The following is an 18,609-nucleotide window of genomic DNA, read 5'->3' on the forward strand; positions in this document are numbered from 1 at the left end:
ATATATTATATATATATATATATAGCCTGTGCGTCCACTTCCTCTCAACCAACAAGTCCCAACATACTATATAATCATATACGTATAATACAAAATTGGAAAAGCTTGAAACATAAGCTTTCTTGTTTCTCAAGCCAATCGAGTCAACCATGTCTTTCCTCTTTCGCAAGTAAAAGGCGGCAAGGGCCTATCTGGCCCGGAAAAATCACCAGTTCCAGGCCCTACGAAAAACCTTCGGCTCGACGGCCTGGTTACCCAGCCGCCACCTTCTTTATATTATCAGACCACTCTGCATTCCTCCACTCAAAGCAGCAGCATCATCATCATCCCAAGAAATGGAATTTCCAACCCTGGATAACAAAATCCCAATTCTAGTAGTTCCATTCCCAGCACAAGGCCACATTAACACGCTCCTCCATTTCTCCCTCCTCTCATCCCATGGCCTCCCCGACCACTTCGCCTCCTCCTCCATCCACAACCACCAAGCTCGCCACCGTCTCCAAGGCTGGACCTCCACATCACTCCACAACATCACATTCCATGATATCCCCATCCCTTCTCTTCCTCCATCCACCCCCAACCCCAACTCCACTCACGGCTTCCCTTCCCACTTAGTCCCTATTTGGGAGTTCGTCATCCACCACCTCCGTTCTCCAATCTCCTCTCTCCTCCACTCCCTCTCCTCCTCTTCTCCTCTCATCCTCATCCACGACCCTCTCCTGTCCTTCGTCATTGATGATGCCGCCTCCATCCCCTCCATCCATACCTTCAAGTTCCAGTGCGCCCCTGCCAATTATATACTCTCCTACCTCTATGAAAGCAAATCCAAACCCGACATCCTCTTCTCTCCCTTACCCGACACCTTCCCTGAAGAGGTCAGTACTGAAAGCTCTTAGTCTAAGAGAACAAATGGATTATAGAAGCAGCAAAACAAAAAACATACACTTCATTAACTATGACCATTACATAAGACCTCATATATATATATATATGCCATACGTTACTAAAAAGAAACAACAACAAGAAAATAAAATAACTACCCACTACTTTCCACCATTCCACTATTGACTGACACGTTCTTCATTTAAACTAACTTAACTAACTGACTCCAAATTTAAAACAAAACATACACATAATATAACTTAATTACAATATAGTCTTCATTAAACAACCAGCCCACACTTGAGCTCAGTTTCATCCTTTTGGTGACTGAACTTGATGCACTTCATCTCCATCTTCAATCTCCTCCTTGAGCTCAAGTCACACACTCCTAGCCTGCTTCTCAGATCTTCAAACCTGTTTCTGCTTAAAGGCTTTGTAAATATATCTGCCAATTGTTCTTCAATACAACAATATATGATTTTAATCTCCTTCTTCTCCTCATAATACCGAACAACATGGTACTTAACTTTAACATGCTTGGTTTTGCAATGTAAAACGGGATTCTTGGCAATGGAATTGGCTGCTGAATTTTCACATAAGATACTTGTAGCTTCAGACATATCAAAACATAGATCTGTCATCAATTTTCTCATCCAAATAGCTTGTTTAACGACTTCGAAACTCCAATGTATTACGCCTCTGCGATGGGATTGTGCCACAGGACCTTGCTTCTTAGAACTCCAAGATATTATTCCGGTTCCTCGAGAAGCAACTACCAAAAATACTCCTCATTTCTTCATCAGTTCCAGCCCAATCACTATCTGAGAAACCAAAAAGCTTGATTGTTGCTGCCCTGCCATATTGAATTCCATATCCAACTGTCCCTTTGACATATCGAAGAACTCTTTTGGCTCCATTGAAGTGTTTTTCAATTGGATTTTGCATGAACCTTGATAGATAGTTTACTGCAAAAGAAATGTCTGGCCTAGTTGCACATAAATACAAGAGGCTACCAATTAAGCTTCTGTACACACTACCAGTTGTTTGAGGAGTTCCATCTTCTTTACTCAGCTTCTCACCCACACTGAATGGAGTGCAAACAGGCTTGCAACCTTCCATACAAAACTTCATCAATAATTCTTTAGCAAACTTCTTTTGATGAACAAAAATCCATGCCTCTCTTTGTTGTACCTCCATTCCTAGAAAGTAAGCCATTTCCCAAGATTACTCATATCAAAAGCTAATTTCATCTTGATCTTAAACTTCTTCACTTCTGTCTCTCAGCTTCCTGTCAACAATATATCATCAACATAGATAGACACAACTAGCAGATCACTTCCATCCTTCTTGACATATAGTGTGGCTTCATTGAGGTTTCTTGTAAATCCAATGCTGATTAAATGACAATCCAACCTGCTGTACCAAGCTCTGGGAGCTTGTCTTAAAGCCATATAAAAGCCTTTTTGAAGCTTGTACACCTTCCCTTCTTCACCGGTCTTCTCAAAGCCTTGAGTTCTTTGAACAAAGATTTCTTCACTTAAATACCCATTTAGAAATCGCAGTTTCACATCCATTTGATACACTACCCAACCTTTCTGAGAAGCTATAGCTAACAACAGCCGAATTGTATCAAGTCTTGCAACTGGAGCAAAAGTATCAAAGAAATCAATTCCTGCTTCCTGAGAGTAGCCCTTTACAACAAGTCTGGCTTTATGCTTATTCACTGACCCATTTGCATTCATCTTGAGCTTAAACACCCATTTAACTCCAATAACTTTCTTCTCAACCGGCTTCTCTACAAGTATCCATGTATTGTTCTTCTCAATAATACTTAACTCCTCCTCCATTGCATTCCTCCATGCTTCTGATTGTAAAGATTTATAACAAGTATTTGGTTCTAGTGCAGCCACATTACACCTTGCATAAACATCTGCCAAGCTTCTATATCCTCTTATTGGAGTATGATCACCCTCCTCTTCTTCACTGTTTCCTTCTCCTATTAGCTCTCCACTTGTACCTTCATTTTCATGCACTACAAGCACAGGCTCTTCATTCACTTCATCTTAATTATAAATAGGAACTTCAATAAGTTGTTGTACTGCTTCAGTAGAAGTTGTTTGCTTCTTCTCCCAATCCCAGACTTGATGTTCATCAAAGTTAACATCTCGACTGACTCTAATTTTTCGTGAGCCAATTTCATAGATTCTATAGCCTTTTGTAACAACACTATAACCCACCAAAATACCAACATCCGCTCCTTTGTCCAATTTTGTTCTTTTCTGCTGTGGAACATGAGTGTAACAAATGCTACCAAAGACTTTCAAGTGCTTTACCTTTGGTTTGAAACCTGTCCAAGTTTCATATGGAGTGATGTTGCTAAGAGATTTGGTGCCCAATCTATTCTGTAAATACACAACTGTATTCACTGATTCAGCCCAAAAGATCTTTGGCATTCTCTTCTCGAAAAGCAAACATCTGGCCATATTCAAAACTGATCTGTTCTTCCTTTCACTTACTCCATTTTGCTGAGGTGAGTAAGGTGCAATAAGCTGGTGTAGAATTCCATTTTGTTGCAAGTATTCTTGAAATTCTCCTGAAACAAATTCACCTCCATTGTCTGATCTTAATGTTTTAATTTTAAGATCAACTTCATTCTCAACCAGTGCCTTGAACCTTTTAAACAATTGGAATGCTTCTGACTTCTTCTTCATGAAATAAACCCAAGTGAACCTGCTGAAATCATCAATAAATAGGATAAAATACTTGCTTCCATTCAAAGATTCAGTCTGCATTGGACCACAAATGTCTGTGTGAACAAGTTCAAGTCTCTTTGATGCTCTCCTTGTGTGCGAAGCTGTAAATGGTTGTCTGTGAGATTTTCCCTCTTCACATACAGCACAGATGTTCTTCTTCAAGTGCATAAGAGGTATACTCTCCACCATCTGTCTTTCTGCCATATGCTTGAGAGTTTCATTGTTACAATGCCCGAATCTTTTATGCCAGATCATTGTATCATCCATGCTAACATGATATGCAGTGTCATATCCTAACTTCAATGGAAAACTATGACCATGCATTTCAATCTCCATTAATTTTTCACCTTTCTTATCAAGCACCTCACACAATTTACCATGGAAAACCAGTGATAGACCAGAATCTATTAACTGACCAACACTAATTAAATTGTGCGCAATTGCAGGTACAAATAAAACATTGGATAGTTGCTTGTTACCTTGAGTTGTATTGATAAGAACCATCCCTTTCCCTTCTACTGCAACATAGTCTCCATTTCCAATTCTGACTTTTGATTTATAACTCCAATCTATCTCCTTAAAATTGCCAACATCTCCACACATATGATGAGCACACCCACTATCTAATAGCCATCCTTTCTTGTAGAAATTTCCAGAAACCTTATCATCAATTGCCATAAACATCATCTCTTCTTCTTGTTCAACCTCTTCAGCCACCTGAGCGTTCTGCTGTTCGAGTTTTGCATACTTTTTCAATGTGACCAAAGCTGCTTACACCTTACTGCATTGAACTCTTGGCGAAACCAACAATAATTTTTGGGAATGATTGGTTTTGCTTACAATGTGGACAAGGTGCAAACTCTCTCCACTTCTTCACATTGGTTTCTACTTGATTGCTGCCTTGAACCTTTTTGCTCTCGAACACGAGAAACTCCCAACTGACCTTCTTATAAGTCTTCTTTTTGATATTTGTTCTTCTCGGCAGCAACCAAAGCAATATCAGCCATCTTTCCTTTAGAATCCTTCTCTTCTTTCCTCATGTTTTGTCTTTGCTCCACTGCTTGTAGTGAACTCACCAATTCTCCAAAGCTTATTGTTGTGAGATCTTTGGAGTCTTCAAGAGATGCAATCTTGTGCTCAAACCTCTCCGGTAAGCTCACCAACACTTTCTCCACAACTCTGTTATCTTTCAAGTCTTCTCCAAGCAACCGAATTCTGTTGACAATGCTTATAATTTTATCACCAAACTCCCTCACAGATTCATCTTCTTTCATCCGGATCATCTCAAATTCCCTCTTTAGATTTAGGATTTGAACTCTTCTAGCCTTCAAGTCACCTTCAAACTCCTCCTTGAGTTTATTCCATGCCTCCTTTGCGAGTCTCACAGGTCATGAGTTTAGTAAATAGCTCCCTCGATGACTGCCGAATGGATGACAGTAAGAGCTTTATATTTCCGAGTATGACTTCAGTGTAGTTCTTCTTTTGCACGCGGTGTGGGATGCTCCGGCAAGATATCAACGTCATCATCCTTCTCTACGCATCCCATAGGTCATATGCTCAAAGATAAGCCTTCATTTTCACCTCCCATGCTTTGCATAGTTCCGCCCATTAAACATAGGAACTTTAGAAACAAAGTTAGATGAATCTCCCATCTTCACAGCCCTCTAAGATCACCAATATAGCTCGGGTACCAATTGAAAGCTCTTAGTCTAAGAGAACAAATGGATTATAGAAGCAGCAAAACCAAAAACATACACTTCATTAACTATGACCATTACATAAGACCTCATATATATGACATACGTTACTAAAAAGAAACAGCAACAAGAAAATAAAATAACTACCCACTACTCTACACCATTACACTAATGACTGACACATTCTTCATTTAAATTAACTTAACTAACCGACTCCAAATTTAAAACAAAACATACACATAATATAACTTAATTACAACATAGTCTTCATTAAACAACCAGCCCACACTTGAGCTCAGTTTCATCCTTTTGGTGACTGAACTTGATGCACTTCATCTCCAATGTTCAAGTACCTTCTCTAAGAAACATTACTATGATACCCCCTGCGAAGGGATGCTCTTCAACACGTCACTTGCCATTGAAGAACCTTTCATTGATCTTCTTGCCAAACAAGATGGCTTTGTTGGTAAGAAGATTTTTGCGATAGAGACTCGTGAGTCCACTTACTACCGTGACTCGATTATAAATCCGGACCTCGTCATCCATGTCTTGAATGGTTGGACAAGCAACCGCCTAAAGTCGATTGTGTATGTAGCCTTTGGAAGCTCAACAACAATTCCGAGTTGAAGCGAGATAGAAGCGAGATAGCATTAGGATTGGAGAAAAAGCAAGCGAGAGGTTTATATGGGTTCTAAGGGATCTTGATAGAGGGATGTAAGTCGAGAGCGGAGCTTGAGAGGGTGAAGAGCTTCTTTCGTTGGACTTCGATAAGAGAGTTGAAGGAATAGCAATGGTGGTCGGGAGGATGGGCACCACGACTAGATATACTAGCTCATGGTTCAGCAGTGACTTTCATGAGTCACTGTGGATGGAACTCATGCATGGAAGGGATGAGCATGGGAGTGGCCATGCTGACTTGGCCTATGCATTCCGACCAACCAAGTAATGCACTGATCATGATAACTAAGTATTTGAAGGTGGGGGTGATGGTGAGGGCGTGGGAGAAAAGAGATGAGGTTTCGAAATGGGAGAAGGTGAATGAGGCCATCCGGAAGGTGATGGTGCATGAAGAAGGGGTGGAGATAAGGACAAGGGCGAAGGAGTTGGGAGAGAAGATAAGGGATGTTACTAAAGAAGGAGGATCATCTTATAGACAACTTTTGGCTTTTATTAATTGTATTAATGGATGTAAGCAGTTATAATCATATTATTATTATTTATACAGTCACTAAATTATGTAATATGTTTTTTTTTTGAAAAAGATAGATAAACCACGTGCATTAGAAAAATTATGTAATATATTTGTTTTTAAATTCTTTTGAGTAATAATGTTTGGTTTGTATTGTTAATTTCTTTTTTCTTTGCCGCATTAATGTTGAGTTCATTGTTTTAAAACGAGGAACTCAGTAGCATTTGATATTGTTTTTTGTTTTTATTTTTATCTATGCCTAAAATTTTATGAAATATATATCTTAAAGTTTGATAGATACAAGAATTAGAGTGGATAAGAGGTGGTACTAAGAAAGGAGGATCATCTAATAGACAACTTCAACTTTTGGCTTGTATAGAATATATTAATGGATGTAAGCAATTATCATTATATTATTATTATTATTTATATATTCACTAAATTATGTAACATGTTTGTTTTTAAATTCTTATGAGTAATAATGTTTGGTTTGTCTTGTTAATTTTTTTTTTTCATTAATGTTGAGTTCATTGTTTTAAAACAAGTAGCTCAGTAGCATTTGATATTGTCTTTTGTTTTTATTTTTATCTACGCCTAAAATTTTATGAAGTACATATTTTAAAGTTTGATAGATACAAAAATTTGAGTGGATAAGAGATGGTACTAAGGATGGAGGATCATCTAATAGATGTACGACTTTTGGCTTTTTTAATTTCTTTTTTTTTTTGTTTTCATTCTCTCCTTGCTGGTTTCTTTTACAATTTTTTTTTAAAAAGGTGGATAAACCACTACTATTAATAAAAACGATGAACACAAATACAACCCACAACCAGAAGAGGCTACAAACCAAACAGTAGTCCACTAGCCGTGGAACAAAACCAAAACCAGAAACAAGAACAAAACACAACCCTAACATCACAGAGAAAGAACATCCTTTCTCTACCCGCTTGGTGACCAACTCTCAACTAGCCCATGATCTGATCAAACGCCTCGTCGGCCCTCGCTCCTTCCCCCAGCATTTCCTCTACTGCAACATTTCCATACTGCAACAAACTGCGGCAATGAAGTCATCAAACTTCTCCTTGGTAATGTCTGCAGTTGTAATATTGGACCCAACACCTGGCCCAGTTTCAAACCCAACTGTTGAAACAAGTGTTAATCCAGGAAACAAACCACAAACAAAATCAACATTTGGTCCTGGGTCTAGCCCAACACAAATAGCACAGCTCTTGACTCGTTGAAAGAAGCTCTCCAACTTAACACCCAAGGTCTTGCCCCTTCTCTGGCCCATCACACGGCCCAGTTCACCCAACAGCAAAGTACCCCCTGACTCAAAAACTCACTGTGCAAGAGCGCCACATGGTCCAAACACCAACTCAGCCCAACCTCTGAGTCAACAAGTATGGCCAAGGTAGTTAAACCCAGACCGGACCGGCCGGTTCAATCGGAAAAATTGAGAACTGATCATGTGGCCGGCCCGGGTATACCCAATTGAACCGGGTATGAAAAAACCCGGTGTTAACCCGGTGAATCAGACGGTTCATCCGGGAACCAGTTAACCCGGTCGGGTCAATCAGGTCACAATGTTAGATTTTTTTTTACAATATTTAATAAGTAATTATTATTATCACATTAGAAATGACAAAATCATGTATATTTATTAATATTAATTAATAATTTATAATCAATAAATATAATTAATATATATATATATATCATAAGCATACCAACAAAAATTAACATTTTAAAATAAAATCCATTAATATGTTATGTAAATACTTTCAAAATTTTAATTTATTAAGAAAATAAAACAATAAATGAGTGTAATTTTATTATAAAATATAAAAATAAAATATTCTAACTAAATAAAAAATATAAGAAAATTTAAAACAAAATAAAACTCAATTGAGATTGGGTAAGTTATATGATTTATTGATAAAATGTATCATTCATATAAAAGGATAAGAATTAGTGAATTAAATTTCTTATTTATTCTAACAAAATTAATCAATAAAAAAATAAGTAGTTCGATGATTATATATTAATATATTAAATTTGTAAATATTTAAAAAACTTAAAAATAAAAGACCTAATTAGAAAATACTAGTGTATATAAGGTTATTTATTAATTTAGTTATCAAATTTGAGTAGTTTTTTATGTTATAATTATGGTTTTAATATTATATTTGCTCATTATTAATTATTATAATATTTTTTATATTTTATTATTGACCCCCGGTTCAATCCGGTTGAACCCATTGACCCCTGACCCCTGGGCTTAGCCGAGTCAATGCCCGGGTCGAGTCTGAAAACCTTGAGTATGGCCATCTTAAACTTGGCCACGTCCACACGTAAATCCAAAGAGAGCTGTCTTTGCAAGAAAGCCATGTGCCTTTTCACCTTCCCCAATTTCATCACCTTAGTCTCCCAACCTCGGACTCCGAAAACTTGTAACAGGTCTCTATTCTAGCACTCTGCACTTTCAGAGACCAAACACACCACAAGTTGACACGTCGAAGCCTCGAGCCCATCGCTCTTGATGCGTCAACCCTCGTTGGACGCACGCGCCTGGGAAATAGAGCTCTCTCCCAACTAATGGTCCCTTTCTAGTATCTGGGGTGACCGCCGGTCGACAAAGCTTGAGGGACTGGCTCATCAACGCCACTGTGGGAACAATGCTCACCCACCATTGACTGGGCCACAACTCTGCAATCATGGGAACAAAGCTTGACCACATCCGGTATCTCCACTGTAGCCGATATCGACAACGCCAACGAGCTAACAAACTCGGGAATTCTCTCATCACACGTCACAAAGCCACTTGTGCGAGAGCAAAGTTCCATCGCAAAAGAGCCTTTCAAGAAGTCGAGCACCGTGTGCTTCCCTTTCTCCTCCAATGCCCCAGTGAGGGAGCCCCACTCCACCTCAACTGATTTCTTGCCGGAGAAGAAGCACAACTCAACCAGCGTCATGCCAATCTCACTCCCTACCCATCCGTTCTCCAGCCTCCTACGCAATGATAATCTATTCTTCACCCGATTCCCAACTCTTTTTCTCACCCTTTTCTTACCAAGAAGAACAACAATAGGCGAGCACACTCCTTCATTTGCTTTGCCGATCTCCTCCCTGCGGATGTCATGAGTGAACCTCTACTCCTCCATGGCTCCATCTCTCGATCCGCTCACCCACTGCGCCTCAAACCACGCCCACTTCTGTTTAACAGCTCATCCCAACAGCGTGAAATGCCCAGCAAACCGACGCTCAGACATTTGGGATGATAACATTTCACCTCCGGCATGAGAGCCAGGCTCCACCATTGCCGGTCGAACCTCTACCATGCTGCCTTGACTGCCAGTATGGGAGCAAGGCTCAACCACTGCAGTGGTCAAAAGCAGCAACTCACTATCAACACCTGGAGGCACTTGATGATACATCATCTCCTCCTCATCCGAAGGAGACTGCTCCAACAGAGCCAACAACCCATCTTCATTCTCAGCCTCATCACCAAACGTCCAGGGAAAATCTCTGACTTCATCACGAGGGAAAGACAAGATATCAGCTGGAGTAAAGAAACCTAAGCTGTCTGACGAGAAGCAAAGACGAACGTCGCCCTGCATGATGAGGACTTGGCTGTATATTGCATCTTGCGGAGGATTTTTGCTTTGCTTAATTTTTCTTCTTTTACAATTCTTGTTGTTTTAAAGAGGACAAACAAGTTTCTCATTTTAAAAAATTAAAAAAAGCTCATTATTAAAAATTCTCAGAAATTAAAGGTGAAAAAGAAAATTGAAAAAACTATTTCAAATATTATATTGAAATTTTGAATTTCAGATTTACATCTAATTTTATTATCCACAAAAAGTTCAATTCAACGCTATACTTCAAACTTATTATCCACAAAAAAAACGCTATACTTAAAATTTTCTTCTTATCTGAGCCAATCAATCAAACTCATCTTTCCTTTTTTCCAGCCATCACCTTCTTTATATAATCAGACCGGCCCCTCACTCGCTCTGCATTGTTTCTCTGCACTAAGTTCATCATAATCATCTCAAGAGATGGAATTTCCAAACCGGGATAACAAAATCCCAATTCTAATAGTCCCATTCCCAGCACAAGGCCACCTTAACCAGCTCCTTCATTTCTCCCTCCTTCTCTCATCCCATGGCTTCCCCGTCCACTTCGCTTCCTCCTCCATCCACAACATCCAAGCTCGCCACCGTCTCCAAGGCTGGACCTTTGCATCCCTTCACAACATCACCTTCCATGATATCCCCATCCCTTCTCTTCCTCCATCCACCCCCAACCCCAACTCCACTCACGGCTTCCCTTCCCACTTAGTCCCTATTTGGGAGTTCGTCATCCACCACCTCCGTTCTCCAATCTCCTCTCTCCTCCACTCCCTCTCCTCCTCTTCTCCTCTCATCCTCATCCACGACCCTCTCATGTCCTTCGTCATTGATGATGCCGCCTCCATCCCCTCCATCCATACCTTCAAGTTCCAGTGCGCCCCTGCCAACTATATACTCTCCTACCTCTATGAAAGCAAATCCAAACCCGACATCCTCTTCTCTCCCTTACCCGACACCTTCCCTGAAGAGGTCAGTACCTTCTCTAAGAAACATTGCTATGATACCCCATGCGAAGGGATGCTCTTCAACACGTCACTTTCCATTGAAGAACCTTTCATTGATCTTCTTGCCAAAGAAGATGACTTTGTTGGCAAGAAGATTTTTACAGTGGGTCCTGTGAGTCCACTCATTGTAACTGATCGTATGTCTGGACCTCGTCATCCATGTCTTGAATGGTTGGACAAGCAACCCCCCAAGTCAGTCGTGTATGTAGCTTTTGGAAGCACAACAACAATTCCAGTTGAGCAGATAGAGCAGATAGCATTAGGATTGGAGAAAAGCAATCAGAGGTTTATATGGGTTGTAAGGGATGCTGATAGAGGGGATGTAAGTCAGGATGCGGAGCTTGAGAGGGTGAAGAGCTTGCTGTTGGACTTCGATAAGAGAGTTGAAGGAATAGCAATGGTGGTCAGAGGATGGGCACCACAGCTAGATATACTAGCTCATGGTTCAACAGCAGCTTTCATGAGTCACTGTGGATGGAACTCATACATGGAAGGGATGAGCATGGGAGTGGCCATGCTGACTTGGCCTATGCATTCCGACCAACCAAGTAATGCACTGCTGATAACTGAGTATTTGAAGGTGGGAGTGATGGTGAGGGAGTGGGAGAAAAGAGATGAGGTTTTGAAGTGGGAGAAGGTGGATGAGGCCATCCGGAAGGTGATGGTGCATGAAGAAGGGGTGGAGATAAGGACAAGGCGAAGGAGTTGGGAGAGAAGATATGGGATGGTACTAAAGTAGGAGGATCACCTTATGGACAACTTTTGGCTTTTATTGATTATATTAATGGATGTAAGCACTTATAATTATATTATTATTATTTATATAATCACTAAAATTATGTAATATGTTTGTTATTTAAATTCTTGTGAGTAATAATGTTTGGTTTGTATTGTTAATTTCTTTTTTCTTTGTTAAATTAATGTTGAGTTTATTGTTTTAAAACGAGTAGCGCTAAGTAGTGCATGATATTGTTTTTTGTTTTCATTTTTATCTATTACTAGAATTTTATGAAATTCATATTTTAAAGTTTGATAGATACAAGAATTAGAGTGAATATGAAGTGTTAGACCCATTAAGATAGATCAAAGAACTTTTAAAAGGAAAAATAATGATTTTTCAATCATGCTACCTATAGTCCTTTGTTTTTATAAATTTGATTGATATAGCAATGGTGTAATAAACAGCATTTTATAAATTTTCATTCCAAGTCGATCATTAGGAGTCAAGGCCGATTTCATCTTTTATAGCTTCTGAGAGTCAGATAGGGTTGGATTTGGTGGAACATAGACGAGTAGGACTGTTCCACTGTGTGACTTACAAACCTTGTGTTTGTAGTCTCATGTAACATATACTCATATTATTATTATACTTTGTAATCTCATCTTTCGCTAATTAAATTGTAACACAATTATTAATTCATAATCAGATCATACATTTTTAAATTTGTTTCATTAAAAAATAAATAAATAAAACAAAAGGAGAACATTTCTCTGCTTAGATTTACGTCAAGGTGTGTTAACGAAAACAAAGGGGCAAACTTAAACAAAGCTTTATAATAATTTATATTATAATAATATTAATGAATTTCAAACTTAGAAAATCTCGATCTTCTGGGGAAAGGAGTGCTTCCTCCTAGACTAACTCCGGTGGTACTGTTCTGAGGGTGGCACCACACAAGAGCCAAGGGTTTGTAGCCCTCACTGACCCCAGACCCACCACTGTTATATAGATAGGGTGCTGGGTGCATGCAAGTGTTTCATCAAATGAACTTACAAAAAAAAAAAAACTATATATTACGATTGGAGGTTCTCAATATATAATTCAATATTGTATTTATTTTTATCCTTTTGTTTTCTCTGATGTTTCCATTTTAATATTTATATAAAACATGGTCACTTATACAGGTGAATTGGAGATAATAGTTAATATAAAATAAAATAAACATAACTTTCAGCAAATTGCAATCCACTTAAATGGACTTGTCTCACCAACCTCCAGCATTGGTTGTTGGGAAGGGATGTTAGACTTTGACAACTAGAAAACATATTAATCTCAAATTAATTAAACAGAGTGGTCATTAAAGGTGAACTATTAGCTTGACTTCAAGCAAGAAATATACTTCAAAAATATCGGTTGATATTTTATTGTAAAAGGGAATAAACGGATGGAAGAAAACATAGAGATTGAAAAGTAAGAATATAATTATGAGAAAATTTTAAAATTTGATTGAAGTGGAAAATAATTATAAAATAATTAAAAAAAAGTGTTAATAAAATTGTTTCTACACCAACAGCCTTTGGGTCAATTGGTATCGAATCTCTTACGTAGGACATTCGTTTTGGGGAGAACCAGGATCGAACCTCATGTCCCTTCATGCGTGAGGCGACGTGGGTCGGCGCTGAGTCTTGCTCCTCACACGCGTACTGCCCTCTAGTGCTCCGTGTCATTGTCCCTTTTCTCAAAAAAATAAAATAAAATTGTTTCTATCAAATTTGGTTGCCATATGACAAAATTGAAGTTGGCAATGTCACAATGCATCTTACTAAATATGGGTCCCACCCTTTAGATTTGTTTTTTTTTCCAATATTTTCAAAATAAGTTTATTATTTCACCAACCATTCTCTTATTCTCAATAACCACCGAATATTTTTTATTATACCTGATCCTACAACCGTCTATTTGATCGCACGATCTAATTCATTTCCATATCCCACGATCACATGACGTTGTAAAAAAAAAATGAGACCAAGCCTATCTTCCTCTTCTTATTGAGTGGTGATGCTGGCAGTGACGACGAGAAGACTTTCTCATCGAGAGTTTTACTTTTATTGTCAAGGTAGGTTGCTTGCATCCTTACTATTGTTATGTTTACATCATGGTACTCAGCAAATCTATTAATGAGGTTCTTGTTGGAGTTGACTGAAGCATGGTTGCAGCTACTATGATATCAATAGAAGAATGGTCAGCATCTTGTGACCATGTTGAAGATCTACCTCAATATGCACAAGATGGGAAACTATGCACTTAAGATTGAAGAATTGAAAGAGATATGGATGAAGGCTAGTACAAGCATTGTGAGAGAATGCTGAGCATATACTAGGTGTCCTAGTTTGTCTCTTTAATATTATTTTTTGATTTATATGTATGTTCTGATCTATCTTTTGAAGTTATGAGTGAAATAGACCAGACAAGTTTAAGAGGTCTTTCTGTTTTTGAACCTGTGAATAGAAGCTCACTCATCTTCCTTTCAACTAATTGAATAGTGGTATCAGAGCTACCATCCCTATTCCCCTTCTTCCTGAATTTGCACCTCTAAACCAATCTTCACCCATCAAACCTCAGTATGCCTGCGAAAAGGGCTTCCACCGCTGCCTATATTTTATGGAGAAAGATACCGTCAATGGAGTATTATGATGAGAACACTGTTTCATTCTCAGGATCTCTGGGACCCAGTTGAAAAAAGGCATCCCAGAGAAAGAAGATGGCGAAGACAAAGGAAAACAAGAAAAGGGATTCTAAAGCTCTTTACTTGATTCAACAAGTTGTGAATCAGTCATTGTTTTCCCAAACTGAAGCAACTAAAACTTTAAAGGAGGCTTGGGACAACTTGAAAAGGCAATTTCAAGGAGATCCCAAGATTATGGATGTGAAGATTCAGGCGTTGCTGCAAGGATTTGAGACCCTTCGCATCAAGAGCAATGAGGGTGTTCAGGAGTATGTGACTTGTGTGGGAGAATTGGTGAATCAGATGAAGATGCTCGGTGATACTGTGTCTCAAGCCATGGTGGTCAAAAAAGTCCTACGGAGCATGAGACCCAAATTCAACCATGTGGTGAAGGCAATTGAAGAGTCCAGAAACATTACCAGATTCATGTTGGATGAGATCACAGGGTATCTATCATCTCATAAAATGCGTCTGATTAGCCAAACTGATCAGGTGGATGAGAAGGTTCTTCAGGTGAGAAGTGAACTATCATCATCAAGAGAGGCTGATAGGACTCCGACGCGTGAACAAGGAAGAAGGACATTCAGTGTTCTAGAAGAGGAAAAGGGAGAGGAAGGGGAGCAGAACAAAAGCAACAGCCTGGTGGTAAGCAGAGGGCATTCAAGAGTAATATCCAGTGTCATCATTGTAAGTGTTTTGGGCACATCAAAGCTCACTGTTATTTCAGGAAGAAGTCAGCAGAGAAGGGGGAAACCTCTCTGGTTGCAGCAGAGAATGAGAAGGAGGTAAGCAATATTTTTCTGGCTCATTATGCATGAGAGAGTCCAGCGAGCTCCATGTGGATCGTCAACAGCGGGTGTTCCAACCACATGACCGACATGAGAAGTTTGTTCTTGGAACTTGACAAGTCATAGAAGCACAAAGTTTGTTTGGGAGACAATATGGAGATTGCAGTAGAAGGGAAAGGCACGATGGCCATCATGGGCGGAGAAGGACGTGTGAAGCTTCTCCACAATGTGCAATTCATTCTTAGACTCGCCCACAATCTTTTGAGAATGGGTTAACTTCTTTCTAGAGGTTTCTCTATAGTGTTTGAGGGAGACTCATGCTCCATCATAGAGGAAAACTCAGGCGAACTCATGATAAAGGAGAGACGAACGGATAACAACATGTTTCTATTGAGGTTTCCGGATTGTGGTGAGGTCAACGTAGATGTGAAAAAGTTGACTAAAGCGATGGTGTGGCATCAACGCTATAGCCATTAGGGGTGGACATGGGCCGGGCTGGGTCGGGTCTGGGCTGGGCTAGACTCAAAAATACAGCCCATATATTCGGGCTGGGCTGGGCCGGGCCGGGCCATGTTCGGGCCAAATTGTCTTGGTCCAAACCCGACCCATTTGATTGTCATTAGGCCCAGGCCCAGCCCAACCCAACCCAAAAAATAAATAATGTTTTTATGAAATAATTGAAATAACTAAATAAAACTACTACTACAACCCCTAAAATTTTTTCAAACAATTAAAAAAAATACAACACAAGTATTATAAATGGTTCAAATAAATTCTATATAAATAAGTAGTAATATTATCAACAAATATTACATCAAGTACAAATATACCATTCATAAAAAACAAATATTAATAAGTTTAAAATGGATAAGCCTCTTATGCAACAACCATTCATGATCAATAAAATGCGCCGTAACACAAATATAGTGATCTTCAGTGATAGATTTCCAAGTGTCTGATGTTAAGCATATTCTACTAGGGCACTCAATCAATATGTCTTTCAAATTCTGTCTTTCCCGCTTATATAGCAACATAATATCTCTTTTGATTGTTTTTCTACTCATCATTTTAAATTCAGGACATGCAGCTGCTATCACACGCCTAAATCCAATATTCTCAACCATTATGAAAGGTTGTTCATCAATAGCAATCATCATAGCAATTTCTCTACGAATGATCTCAACATCAATTTTATAATTTGAGAATGACGCATCACTGGTTGTTGTTTGATGAGAAATTGTGTATTGTCTAATGTCACGACAAACACGCTTTCGGACATTTAGTCAAGTGCCTCCCTCAAATGCGATGTTCCTCCCGTGCTTTTTGCAAGAATATGCCTTCTTACAATATTTGCATTGAGCTCTTTGTGAATTTGCATCAATTGGTGGTAATTTGTCAAAAATGCTCCCACACATCCGATCTACCACGCTTTGATTCGAGGCTCAACATTTTTCATCACCAAGATTAATTGGTGTACTTGATTGACTTTTCCATATCTATTGAATAAAAATTAACAAAACAAAAATTTAAAAATCAATAGAAAAATTCATGTGGTGTAATAAAAAAATTAATTTATAAATAAAAATCTAAAAGCTGAAGTATAAGAGTGAATTTATTACTTGGATGGTTAGACCTTACCTTGAGATGAAATGGATGAAGTGAAAAATCAAATGAGCACAATGATTGCTTAAAGTAGGAGAAAAAGCTTGATCATGGAACCTAGAGAAAGCTCATGAAGTGTGAATTCAAGATTCCAAAAAAAGAAGAATGCCCTGCACATTCATATAAAAAGTGACTTGATTAAAAAAAGAGGCAAAAATACTAGTACACACTACACATCAAAAGAAGAAAAAGTCTAAGAATATATTACCCGGATGGCCAAATCTTCACCGGATATGAAATGGATGACTCGCAAAAATGAAAGAGCATGGCGGTTGGTTAAAGCAAGAGGAGAAAAAGCTTTGATGGAGGAGAGAAGCTTGATAATGGAAGTAGAAATAAAAACAAACACTTTTTTCATTATTTGAATGTCATATGTCATCCCCGAGCCCTCAAACGAAAAACAAAGACACAATTAGATGAAAGCTTGCATGCACAGATTCCAATATATTTTTTATATTAAAAAAATCTAAAATCAAAGGCTAAAAAGTTGCCTACTCAAGACTATTACTATTATATATATATATATAATTATATATATATATATTATAAATAATGTATTATATATATTATTTATTTATTCGGGTCGGGCCGGGTCGGGTCGGGTTAAAATTCATCTGACCCAAACCCAGCCCGAAATTCAATCGGGCCAAACATTTGAGCCCAACCCAGTTTTTTGGGCCAACTTTCTAAACCCAGGCCCTGTATTTTTTGGGCTAGGTTCGGGCCAGCCCATTGGTCGCCCGGCCCATGTCCACCCCTAATAGCCATTTAAATCATCAAAGTTTGAGAGTACTGAAGATGGAAGATCTGGTGACGGATATTGGTCAGCAAGATCCGTGTGACGCGTGTGTCTTTGGCAAGCACGCACGTGCCCCATTCTCATCAGCTGGAACTCAGAAGGCCACCGAATGGCTGCAGCATGTCCACTTGTATCTCTGTGGACCAATGTACTCTGAGTCGCTAGGAGGCAACAAATACTTCTTCCTATTGGTGGATGATTTTTCCACAATGACTTGGATCCATTTTCTCTAGTCAAAAGGTCAAGCCTTTGAAACTTTTTTGAAATTTCAGGCTCAGGTGGAGAGGCAGACTGGAGATAAAATCAGAATCATACATTCTGACAAAGGTGGAAAATTCTTGTCGAAGGAGTTCAATGAACACTGTGAGAAGTTGGGAATTCAGCACGAGTTGACTCCTTCTTATACACCATAATATAATAGGACCGTAGAGAGAAATAATTGGGTTGTGGTAGAGAAGATTAGGTGCTTTCTAAAAGGAGTGGTTTTCCAATCTAATTATGGGCGGAGGTTGTAGCGACAGCGGTATACTTGATCAACATTTCACCGATGGAGGCGATACACAATCAACTCCTTATGAGTTGTGGACTGGAGTCAAACCAAATGTGAACCATTTAAAAGTGTTTGGATGTTTGGCTTTCACTCATATTCCCTCACAGAAGATAATGAAGCTTGAAGACAAGTCAGAAATGGGAATCTTTGTTGGCTATTGCCTACAAACTAAAACCTACAAAGTCTATAATCCCATCACATGTAAAA

The 18,609-nt window shown here is 38.8% G+C and overlaps 2 protein-coding genes across 2 annotated transcripts; both read left to right on the forward strand.

Moving 5' to 3' along the window:
* Positions 1-335: 335 nt before the first annotated feature.
* On the forward strand, positions 336-896 carry LOC120274049 (cis-zeatin O-glucosyltransferase 2-like). The gene has a single exon (XM_039280800.1). The coding sequence runs from the start codon at positions 336-338 to the stop codon at positions 894-896; it is 561 nt and encodes a 186-aa protein (XP_039136734.1).
* Positions 897-10,396: 9,500 nt separating this feature from the next.
* LOC120270382 (cis-zeatin O-glucosyltransferase 2-like) lies at positions 10,397-12,006 on the forward strand. Its single transcript, XM_039277380.1, has one exon. The coding sequence runs from the start codon at positions 10,580-10,582 to the stop codon at positions 11,894-11,896; it is 1,317 nt and encodes a 438-aa protein (XP_039133314.1). The 5' UTR covers positions 10,397-10,579; the 3' UTR covers positions 11,897-12,006.
* The last annotated feature ends 6,603 nt before the right edge of the window (positions 12,007-18,609 follow it).

Source organism: Dioscorea cayenensis, chromosome 2 (assembly GCF_009730915.1).
Source record: "Dioscorea cayenensis subsp. rotundata cultivar TDr96_F1 chromosome 2, TDr96_F1_v2_PseudoChromosome.rev07_lg8_w22 25.fasta, whole genome shotgun sequence".
NCBI classification, from domain to species: Eukaryota; Viridiplantae; Streptophyta; class Magnoliopsida; order Dioscoreales; family Dioscoreaceae; genus Dioscorea; species Dioscorea cayenensis.